The sequence below is a fragment of the Crassostrea angulata genome, chromosome 7 (assembly GCF_025612915.1).
Source record: "Crassostrea angulata isolate pt1a10 chromosome 7, ASM2561291v2, whole genome shotgun sequence".
Lineage (NCBI taxonomy): Eukaryota > Metazoa > Mollusca > Bivalvia > Ostreida > Ostreidae > Magallana > Magallana angulata.
In genome coordinates this window covers 27,393,209-27,404,338 of record NC_069117.1, presented here as the reverse complement: position 1 = coordinate 27,404,338, position 11,130 = coordinate 27,393,209, and the positions used below count along the sequence as shown (strand labels likewise).

Genomic DNA, 11,130 nt, shown 5'->3' with positions numbered 1-11,130 from the left:
TTGTCAGGTGAAGGTTATCGATTCCACTAAATGACCAATCCGAAATCACTGCTTTATGTATTATAAACTGATTTATGCATCATATCCAGCACATATCATTCGCTGAAACAACCAAATTGGGTTTCCTTTGCTTTTTATTAAAAATTTTGAATTACCAGGAAAATGTCCGATGAAACTCGCTTTTCTTTATGAGCCTTATGGCTATTTATAAGAGATAACGCTTGTTTTCGCCCCCATGTGTATTCAATATATCGTTCAAATAGGAGTTTTTAAATGAAAAATCAGGAAATGTAACAATAAACAAGCATGATAATGTTCTGCCGTCGATGTTGCGTCTGGGTTATTACTTTCAGTTCTTTGATGCTATCCAAAAATCGAAAATCTCATAATTGTAGGGAATAGGGATTCGTCATTTTTTCTAATCTATTGAAAGTATTTCACGGTAACATATTTTACAGTTGTTCCATTACATTTTGCTTCTGGGGCAGATTTCAGTAGAATTTCAGAATTCTCGTTAACGTACTGTCGACTAATTAAGACAGTTTTCCTATCTTTTTAGGGCAATCTTCTCTTAAAGCTATTACATACAAATGTCACCATTTAACTTTTATCAACATCCATTTAACATGTAACAACAAGATAGCACAATAAATTCTGAATTTGGTATTAAGCAAGTTGCAATAAAATATGAAAAAGAATATCATTTTCAGTATATAAGCAACGGGATAGGAGAAAACAGGATTGAAAATAGCTATGATATGATATGAAACGCACCAAGTTGTCCTGAGTAAAAATTGAACCCCAGATGCTGAACGAAAGCCAATAATAAGAGGCAATGGAGCTCATGGCGATTTCATGTAATTCATTTTGAATGATTATCACTTAATTGGCACAAGATCACATTCCAGACGCTCGCTTTAGGGGTTCACTCGGTAAGTGCAGGTGAATTGTTTGAAAGGAAGAGAAAACTACTCACTGAATCAAGGTTGGACAGGCTGACACAAATGTGAATTTGCTGGAACTGAGTAGGAATTGTTTAGAACGCATCAAGGGATTGTCATGTATTCTACACCCAAAATAAATGAGAAGGAAATTCTTCGGTTCGTGTCTTATCGAACGCATGAAACTTCTGAGAAATTCTGTACGAAAGGCAAGATAACCGTTGACTAAGTGACGAAATTTATGGGGTTTTTTTTCAAAAGGAGGATCGATTAAGAATGTCTGAAAGCAAAATTTCACGATGTGGATATTTTTCTTCTTCAAATATGGTCATTAGAATTGTATGTGACCTGGTTTGTCATTGTTTGTTAATATATGAAAGATTTACAGATTCTGAGAAACGAAATAAATATAATTCTACATGTACACAAAAAAGATAGTGAATTTTAATGCATAAATTGTAGCAAACGGTATATATATGTTTGATATTATCTCAGATTTCTCAAAGTCCATTGAAAAGAAAAGTTTATGCTTACTACAAATACGTGTGCGGTTAAATCGTACATATTTCGTTTTTAAGTGCACATGTGAATTTAACTTAGCATTACGGCAAACAAAAGAGAAAACTATTCTACCCGTTTCTAATACGAATTCTGTAAAAAGATTTATCAGCAATGCAATATTGCTAACCCTACAATATATTTGCTGTTACTAATCATTTTATGATTCGCCCCTTTCACTATATTTCTTCCTCGATGCACTAGTCCATAATTTTTATCACACCGTACAATTCGTAAACTACTAAATGACTAGAACAGAAACAAATTACAAGTATTCCTAGCATTGTTATATTTCTTTGAAATGTCCATATAGTTCTGACATATATCTCTTCTAAATTGGGAATAGTGGGAGCCTAGAAAACCTCATTATACTCAACTGACTTGGGTACTACTATTCTTTTCATATTGATTTAACCTCGTTGAGTTAGTGTAATTCTTTTCATAAGTCGGAGTAGGGTTGATCTATGAGGCACCGAACGAATTTTGATGCCTTTCTGATTCCAACTATTGTTGTTGGATTCAATGATGGATCGCCGCGTAGGAGGCTAGCACTACGAAAAGTTTTATTTGGGAGAAGCAAAACAAATGGAATTTTTTTTATTTTTCGTCTATATTTAGAGTTCTCGTTTTGTGTGGGTTTTTTTGGTTTTGTTTTTTTTTTGGGGGGGGGGGGGTACAGGTCAATTCTTAATAGAAGTTTTTCGTGTTTTTTGTATTTCATATCCAGGTCATGGGTAAAAGACCTAATTTTATTATTAGTTTGCCAATAAACAAAATTCCGGATAAGTACAATCCGCGGTGAAAGAATTTACAGACAACAGCTTGAAGTGATTCTTCAGTTGTTCATATTCTGTCAAAGAAGAATGTTTATCATGTGGTTTCTTTATAGTTTGATTGCGTTGGGGTTTAAATCAACATCAGACGTTTAAAATCGCGAGGAAGCAGAACTGTCTACGAGTAACTTTTCTGGATTTCTTTTACTTAGATATAGAAAGAAGTCAATGATAGGCCTTTAAGACTTAAAATGTCTATTTCAATGAGTAGAAAGTGTTCCTTTGCTTTCAGATAAAAGGCGCTTTCCCACATACTTTGTATTAAAGTACATGCAATTTTCTTCATTCAATCGCCAAAATACTATAAACGCACTTTTATCAAATCTTTGAATCACTTTGCATCGAAAGGGTCGAGTTTCTCTGTGGGCGCTTTATCGTTGTTGCTTTGGAAGTATTACTAAGATAATAATACTGATACCTGCTGGATATCCGTTGGTTTCTAGACTTAGTGTATAATTATGTTCATTGTAGGCTGCAGGTTGCAACAAAAATTTCCCCGTATCGCAACATTTCAAAATCCGACACTTCAATTAAGGAAAAAATCGAACTGATTGTCAAACATTGTTTAAATTAATGTGAGTAGAAAAACAAACCTTGTCCAAATGTTTATGAAATATTCAAGGCAAAACGACAAATTGCACAGCTACATTCCCCATATTTATCTGTGAGATCGTCTGATTTCTTGTTTCATTACGTAACGTTTATGGATTTTAAACGAGTAGTCATTTGCTAAAGTGTCCCTTTTAATTCAACCCATTCTCAGACTTGGTTTTTTAATTGATTCTGGATACTTTGCACATTGTCTCCCAACTTGACATGGGCTGGTTTTTTACCCCCATTTATCCTGATTACGATGAAAACCAGGCTGTGACGTCACAAGAGAGCCCAATATAGAAACTAAATACACCTAAGGTTTTTTGTAGACGCAATTTTGTCTGATTATAACGATACTCTTCTAAGAATATTATTACATAATTTGATAGAAGCTGCATGCTGGTCCAATAACCTTCATTCTCAAAATCAAGACCAAGTCATGTAGTTCAACTGCTACCATAAAGGAAGAAGATTTTTTGACGATTCATAAGGACATTTTTGATTGATGAACGCTCTTGTAACATTGCAAAATGTCAGAAAACAATTCTAACAGAATGGCAGTAAAGATAAGTATATGTTTCTCAGGGAAACAGTAAAGAAAATCGGAAATCCCATCAACATTGTCTCTTCCAATTAATCGATCTTGAATTGCACTAGAGGGGTTAAGAGAACTGCTTACATTGTTTAATGCACAATTTTTCATCGTTTATAATGGCACGTCCTATTGCTCTTGAACCAATATTTACACAATCATAAAGCATGCTGAACAATCCATTTCCAAACTCTCTCAAGGCAGTTTATTACAACAGATTCCGAAAGATAAATACAGCACCTTAGGGGACAGCATCATGTACATGTATGTGACAATGGGGACGATTTTGTTCCTGGAAAAAAGAACCAGGGTGAATGTATACACTGAAAAGCCGTGGTTATGAGGACCATGAAGCAGTCTTAGACTTAAGTCAAACTTTGCAAACTAACTTGTTGTCTTGTGATAGAAAACATCGTAAAATGAAATGCTCTTATGATGTGTCTCTATATGACGTTGACAATTACAAATGTTAAGCGTTATCTTACGATGTTTTTTTGATTTAATGGAGGATTGAAATTTGGACTTAATTCTAAAAATGCTTCATGATCTCGAGGCCAGAACAACATTTATGGAAAACATAACAATACTCATTATTCAATTTACAGAGGCATAATAGTATAAACTTCTGATAACTGATACAGATGTATGGTGGCATATTTCTGCCCCTTGTGTGCAAGTTATTTTTCTATCAATTATGTCGACATGCAAGATAAAATGTTGACATGCAAGATAATTATGTCAACATGCAACATAACTCTGTTGACATGCAAGAAAAATGCAATCAAGATTTATAAAAAAAAAAATCTCAAAAAATATTTGATAGAAAAATAACTTGCACACAGGAGGCAGAGATATGCCACCAAACAGATGTATATAACTGAACTGTCCAATACCAGATGGTGAACGGTTTTCTATAGTTTGTACTTAGTTAAATCTCATAGTATGCACAATAATTAAATGTTTGTCTTTTGTATTGTTCAAACGTAATCGTTCAAGCATTACTGAGTTAATTTCAAAAGTTCGTACCAAAATTTAACATTAGTCATTATTTTTGTTTTAAAAGGCGACAACATTTTAGTGCTTCCATCAGTATAATTTGTTGCAACATAACAGCTCATCTTCTGATAATTATAATGTGATTTATGGGTATCCACTCTTTACATGAGAGGAATGCATATGCATATGTCAGCAATTTATAGAGTTAACGATTTGAGAAAAGACGGCCTTGCGAATTTTTAACGCGCTTTACAGACAAATTGAATAACGCATCTTTCGCATTAACGTTGTTACACAAAATTCCACATTGTTAGCTCTATTAAGCCAACAAAAATTAATGGCAAAGAAACAAGGACTTTATCATAACAAGCAGGAAGGTAAGCCTAGCACTTGGTGAACTCGCAGCCTCCAGACTCAATTGTCTGGGTCAATTGTCTTTCCCAACGTCCCCTAGACTAATATCTGATTGTTTTCAACGCATGTCCAGTAATAGTCAGTCAATTATTGAAGTAAAAACACCGTTTACCGTCACAGCGTGAACAATCGTTGTGTCTGATTTCGAAGATGGTTGAATAAACATATTTGGAATCAATATTTGATTTTGACAAAAAGTGGACTTCAGCAGAATGTTTGTTTTTCAGATTGCACTTTCGTCGAGAAATCAATTCATTTCTGAATTCTGGGAAAAACCTTTTTTGTTGCAAATAATAAAACAAAAGTTTTATCTAGCAAGGGACTCTTCGATTTCCTAATTTACGCTGTCAAGATGACAATCCGGACAGTCGATATCCTAAAGGTTCTAAATCTTATTCGCTTCCTGTTGTCTATGATTTCATTGATTAATTCTCTTTTCAAATGTCCTAAAGCAGCCATGTATTGAAGTGCGGTGCTTGATCATACATTGCCTTGGTTAATTCAGTTTAAAAGCATTCAAGAAAAAGACAACCGTTTCGTTGGACATAGAACGCAGAGACCCTAATTCCTCAGTGCATATGCATGTAGTTATCTAGAGAATTCAACTCTTCATTTTTTATTATCATTTATCATTTTGTTTATCTAATCTTCTGAATTATACAGAATTTATAAAAAATTTTCATATCAAACCCCATAAATAACGAATAACTGTCGATGAACAAACAAACGAACTGTTGATTATGCAAATTCCAAGGTCTAATCATTCTGTTTTCATCGACTGCAAGATTCTTTTCGATTTTTAAAAGCTACTTTAATTGTCATAAATTGTGTACTTTGTTAAATCAAAATTGGTGATATTAATAAATACGTAATACAATGACATTTATATTATGCAATTTCATTGGATGACAAATCTGCACTAAAACCAAATTGACACGCCTCTCAACTCTTACATGTAGATCCGTGCAACTTCTGGGCCTATTTGCTGTTGAAACTAAAGGTGGCAAAGAGTAGAGATTTTTTTGGTCTTTACATTTTATAGACCGATTCAAATATATTGGCGATGTGACAGTTGCGCCAAGTCGAATAGATGGCGGCAGCGTGGCCTACGATATAATTTGCCTTGTTTCTGATTTAGTCAATGAATTTAAAAACAAATATAATTATGTTTTACTGTTACATATGAGATTTACAGATCTCTGGTGGAGTAATGTTGACATTGGATTCGCTTGGATCAATGCCACTCTACACCAGTGAATACAAATTAAACCATTTTCACATGTATAGATATATGTAAATTTATTCAATTCCATAGTACAATGTTTAAACTTTTCTTCAACGAATTCACCAGACGACTAAAACATCCACAGTGTAAAAGAAAATAATTCGAATCACCTAAAAAACAACCTTTTTCAGACAAAATAGAAGTCAGAAAAATTGTACTTAAAAATTATTCTTTAAAAAAAAACGGACAATATTGCAAAAGTGGTCGTGATGTGAGGTACTTTTAGTTTAAGAAATATTTTATTCAGAAATATATATACATATATACGTATAAGTATATAAATCAACATGGATTGGAAAGTAAGGTACGTACTCGTCTTTGGCTTAGATTGATAAAGATGAGCGTTTTTAGAGGAACACTGTATTTATGGTGCTTTCGCCAATCAATAGGATGTATGTTTAACCTTTGATGAATTTGCGTCTTGACTATGAAGACTTAAAAGAAAAAGTCCCAAAGAGGACTCCTTATAGTTGGGTGGATTTGTAATGTAATTATAATGAGGGACTATGGTAGCTACCACATTAAAACCATTTTAACAAAAGTTTGGAGATTTTGATTAGTAAAATTACGGTAAAACACGCTTATAACGAAGTGCCAGGGATAGGCGATTTAACTTCGATATATTTGTAATTCGTTACATCCGTGAAGTTTTAAACGGGTAATAGCGTCACGGGGAATGAAAATCACTTCGCTGTAGGCGTCAGTCATAATAAACGTGTTCGCTATAACCGTGTTTACTGTAATTAATAAAAAGGCACTGTACATATAATAATATGATGACATTTTTAGTGTAGACATATTGCGACTCTTTGAAAATAATATATTGTCTTCTAAGACAATACCCAGGATTGTATGACAGTAAAGATGCAAAGGAGTCCAAGTTAATAGATTGAGATTTATAGAAAACTATTTTTCTGAAGAATATTGCGATCGACTTTTCTAGGGCATCAGATGTTTTTTTAAATTAATTAAATAAATACCGTGTTCAATTTTTCTGTAGTTGATCTTTGCGGTAGTCTAATATCATCCACCTTTACTGTCACTTAATCTTTACTGCAAATGAATAAAATAGAGTCAACCTATCAAAGAAGCACGGGGGATAAAAGGTTCCATTGAATCGACAACATGGAAACCAGTTTGTCTTCTGCTTGTATACTGTGGCTGGTATATCAAATCAAATGTGGCATTATAAACAAAATGCCTTTGAAAGAAATGGATTCTTGAGTCTATAAAGACAATACTGGTTCGACACAAAGGAATGACACTTTATTAGAAGCTTATAAAACGCTGGGAATTCAAAGAATCTCCATGGCACCCAAGAACATCAATTAACTGAGACAACCTCATCTCCAACACTCCATCCCAAAATCTGAAGTTGGGAAATGTTTAGAGCCGTTTTAACAATAGCTTGGACTTTGGGCAGTACCTGACAAACTCCGATTTAATTAAGTCGGGGTCTTCTTAAGTAATAAGGAATCATTCTTTAAATATTATGAGGTGATATTTTTGGTCAGGGTGTGGTCAAATCTAATTAAGCCCGAAGGAATTCATTATTTGACAGCTTGTTTTGATTTAACGTCGTCAAAGAGGGATGAAGTTGCTTTCATCGGCTGTTGGACATTAAATCAAACAAAATTATTCTAGATGGAAGCTGTATCAATACAATTTATATACTAGCTATATAGTACATGTGACATGACGATGGACTCTTGACAAAGACCATTTTTTTCTCCAGACACTTCTGACATAAATCACCGGACTGACATCGGACTGTTGTCTATTTTATAAAGAATCAAAAGACGAAGAGAGGGAGGAGGTCCTCTAGGCTCTGTAGAATGAAACACGAAGAAAAAAATGGGGTACGTGCACGTGGGTGTTATATCATGTTCCAGGGGATCGCCATGCCAGCCTGTCTGACTGTCTTTGTGATGTCAGGCAACAATAGAAAAGCAGAAATACAGACGACGCAATAAAAAATTAAATCCAGATATGTTTGCTACAGCTGGAGAACCGAAAAGAGCATAGTTTATAGCAGCTAAAAATATATATTGTATATTTGTTTTAACTACAGATTTTGAATTTAAAACGTTAAGACAATTGCAACTGTTTTATTTTACACGGATTGTATAAGTCAAACAAGGAGAACACTGAAGCTGCAGGGTAATTAAGTTTGAACATTTTGATTTTTTTTTTTTACAAATACCTAGACGTACGTGTGCTCAAGCTTATCTTTTATATTTTATATCAATTTACCACTAAATACCGTATCACGTATATAGCACATTAGTAGAATTTAATAGAAAATAGAAATCAAAATTGTTTCTTTGGGTCCAGGGATTAAGTAGACAACACATCGTTAAACTCTCGAAACAGTATCTTGCTGATATAATGTGAATGCACCCTTTTTAAAATGATTGCACTAGGTTGGATACGTTTAATGAGAGAATAAAAAATAATACCAAATTATAACCAATGCTGTGCATTTATAAGGACTCGTTTGTCTCAAGGTTAAATAGACTTGCGTATTTTGCAAGGTTTACAAAGTGAAATGTGCAGTGCTGTATTGTTTCAAACTCTCTTTACCGATGTTTACAAGATATATCATTCAAATAATTGTGAATTTTCATACCCCAAATCATTGAAAGTGGGGTCATGCAAATGTAATAACACTTTAACCGTTGCATTTATTGTACCTGCTTCCGTGGAACAAATTGCCAACAGCCTTGGGAATGGTCTGAAATAGAAACAAATAAAGATATTTATATTTCTTACTTTAGAACGCCTCAATCGAAAAGTAGCAAAAACACAAAGACATTGATTAATAACGTTTGCGTTTTAAATAATTGACGTGTTAACTATGACATTGCTCACAGTGATTTAAAAATATTTTCAAAGAGTTTTATACTTTATAGAGGTTACATCCATATGACTGGGGATTTAGGGTTTTATAATACTAAGTCAGACAATAACAATCTGCATTTTCATTCAACATTTTTAACTTAAACCTTTTGAAGCAGGTTGAATTTTATAGCAGAGTAAATTTTTGAAGCAGTTAGGTCCGACTTTTAGAAGCAAATTGCACTTTTTGTTCTCCATCACAAATTTTATGCCCTGCTTTAAGAAAACTCACATTTGAGATGCATGCAGGATATAGCGTAATGCAAGTCATGTTATATCCGATACTGTATGATTTCTGGATTGGTACACATGTTAAAACGTCTGTTCCAAAGTAACTGTCCGAATCCTTGATCTGACTTGAAAACACGGCCGATGAATCTAGAATTACGAAGTACCGATCATTTTTTAAGGAATTAATTCTTTTTTTTTCAAGTCACGAAATAACAGGTTAAGAAGAGAATACAAGAAATTAATAAGAAGGTCAGGAAACTTTTTGTCATCTTTATGATTTATTTATTCGTCCTAGCTTAAAACTATACGCGATATATATAATTGCATTATTAGAGAAAAAATTTCGGGTCGTATGAAAAAAAAAACCGCTTTCCACAAAGTACTGCAGAACGAATCATTCTAATAACAAATAAAATTGTTGTTTATTATAATATTTTTGTTGTTGTTGTAGAACTGTTTTCTGGTTGTACAGAAGCTTTTACTTATATACATGTCAATACCTACTTTCAACAACTTCGAAAACTTGACAGTATATATTATGTTAAAACTGTTGATTATCATAATTACTTCACTTGTGCAGTCAAAGGAGAACATTCCCCATTAATGAACATTGCTAAATAAATCACGTAAAAAAAAAATCATAGCTCACCTGACCCGAAGGCTTCAAAAGTGATTGCAGCCGCCATTTGAATTACCTCGCCTTCTCCGTCTCTTAAAGTCCGAAATATCTGACGTTTTCCTGGCTTTTTTTAACAATATTGATAAGTTTTCTTGCCAGGAAGACAGTATAATATCAAAATCGTTACAAGGGCCAGGAAAAGGTCAAATACATGTATATAATACGTACAAGCATTTGCAGTTCCAGTTAAAGTTCGAACAAAGTGTTCGCTGTTTCACCCTTGCGAATGTTATTGTCATTTAAATTTAGACCACGTGGTTATTTTATTTGACCTTTTCAGTTTCGCAGTAAAATTGTGCCTCGTGTTTATAGTCTATTTCCTAGAATCTAGGTACTTGTGGTCAAATATAAAATCTAGACGTTTATTGATTTTAAAGGGACTTGAACACAATTTGACTTAATATTTTCATTTTTTTTTTCCATTTTCAATGTTTATACTGATAGATATAGAAGTTTGTAATGCTATGTCCAAATTTGAGAGTCAAATATCAAGTTATAAGCAAGATACAGAGTTCATAGTTCTTTGTTTTGTAAACAAAGCTCGAATATTGTCATTTTTTACATATGTGTTGTATTGGTGTTCAATAGAATACAAGTTTCAATCAAATGTATCTTTCTTTTGTTGATATTATTATTTATGAAGATATTGGGTTAGTTTAAATTGTTTTTTACATGTTATTTTGTCTAAGAAGTGGTAATTCTCTACATTACATTTTGGTAAACAACTATAAGACTCGAGCTTTGTTTACATAACAAACAATTCTTATCTCTGTATCTCGCTTGTAACTTGACTTTAACATTCAGTATTTTGGTCAATCATTTAAAATGCTCCAGTAAATCATTTTATATATAAGAAATCAAAAAAAAATGTTTGATCTCAAATCGTGTCCAAGCCCCTTTAAACTTTATCTCCATTAATTGGTGGATAAAATGAGTTCTAGAAATAAATGTGACAATAGAATTTATAGGTTTTTCAAGCTTTTGCAACAATTAACATGCTTATAGTAGCGACCCCGCCCTAAAGATTCATTTTCGATCCGCGCCTGGCCTAGTAATAGCATCAATAGTGAAACAGACTATACTATTTTATGCAGAATGTTCCTTGAAAT

The 11,130-nt window shown here is 33.2% G+C and overlaps 1 protein-coding gene across 1 annotated transcript; it reads right to left on the bottom strand.

Annotated features, from left to right (window-relative positions):
• Positions 1 to 3,485: 3,485 nt before the first annotated feature.
• LOC128191629 (uncharacterized) lies at positions 3,486 to 10,213 on the bottom strand. Its single transcript, XM_052863803.1, has 4 exons — positions 9,992 to 10,213; positions 9,344 to 9,489; positions 8,907 to 8,947; positions 3,486 to 3,810 (listed from the first exon to the last, which is right to left on the bottom strand). Exons 1-4 carry the CDS (start codon positions 10,026 to 10,028, stop codon positions 3,714 to 3,716), a joined length of 321 nt encoding a protein of 106 aa, XP_052719763.1. The 5' UTR covers positions 10,029 to 10,213; the 3' UTR covers positions 3,486 to 3,713.
• Between the last annotated feature and the right edge of the window lie 917 nt (positions 10,214 to 11,130).

What these genes read in the sequence shown, in the direction of transcription:
- LOC128191629 (XM_052863803.1), bottom strand. Translation starts at nt 10,028, where the DNA reads ATGGCGGCTGCAATCACTTTTGAAGCCTTCGGGTCAG. An exon ending in TTTTGAAGCCTTCGGGTCAG is followed by an intron (nt 9,490 to 9,991) that starts GTGAGCTATGAT and finishes TCGTAATTCTAG; the next exon opens with ATTCATCGGCCGTGTTTTCA. An exon ending in AATTTGTTCCACGGAAGCAG is followed by an intron (nt 3,811 to 8,906) that starts GTACAATAAATG and finishes TCTTTTTTCCAG; the next exon opens with GAACAAAATCGTCCCCATTG.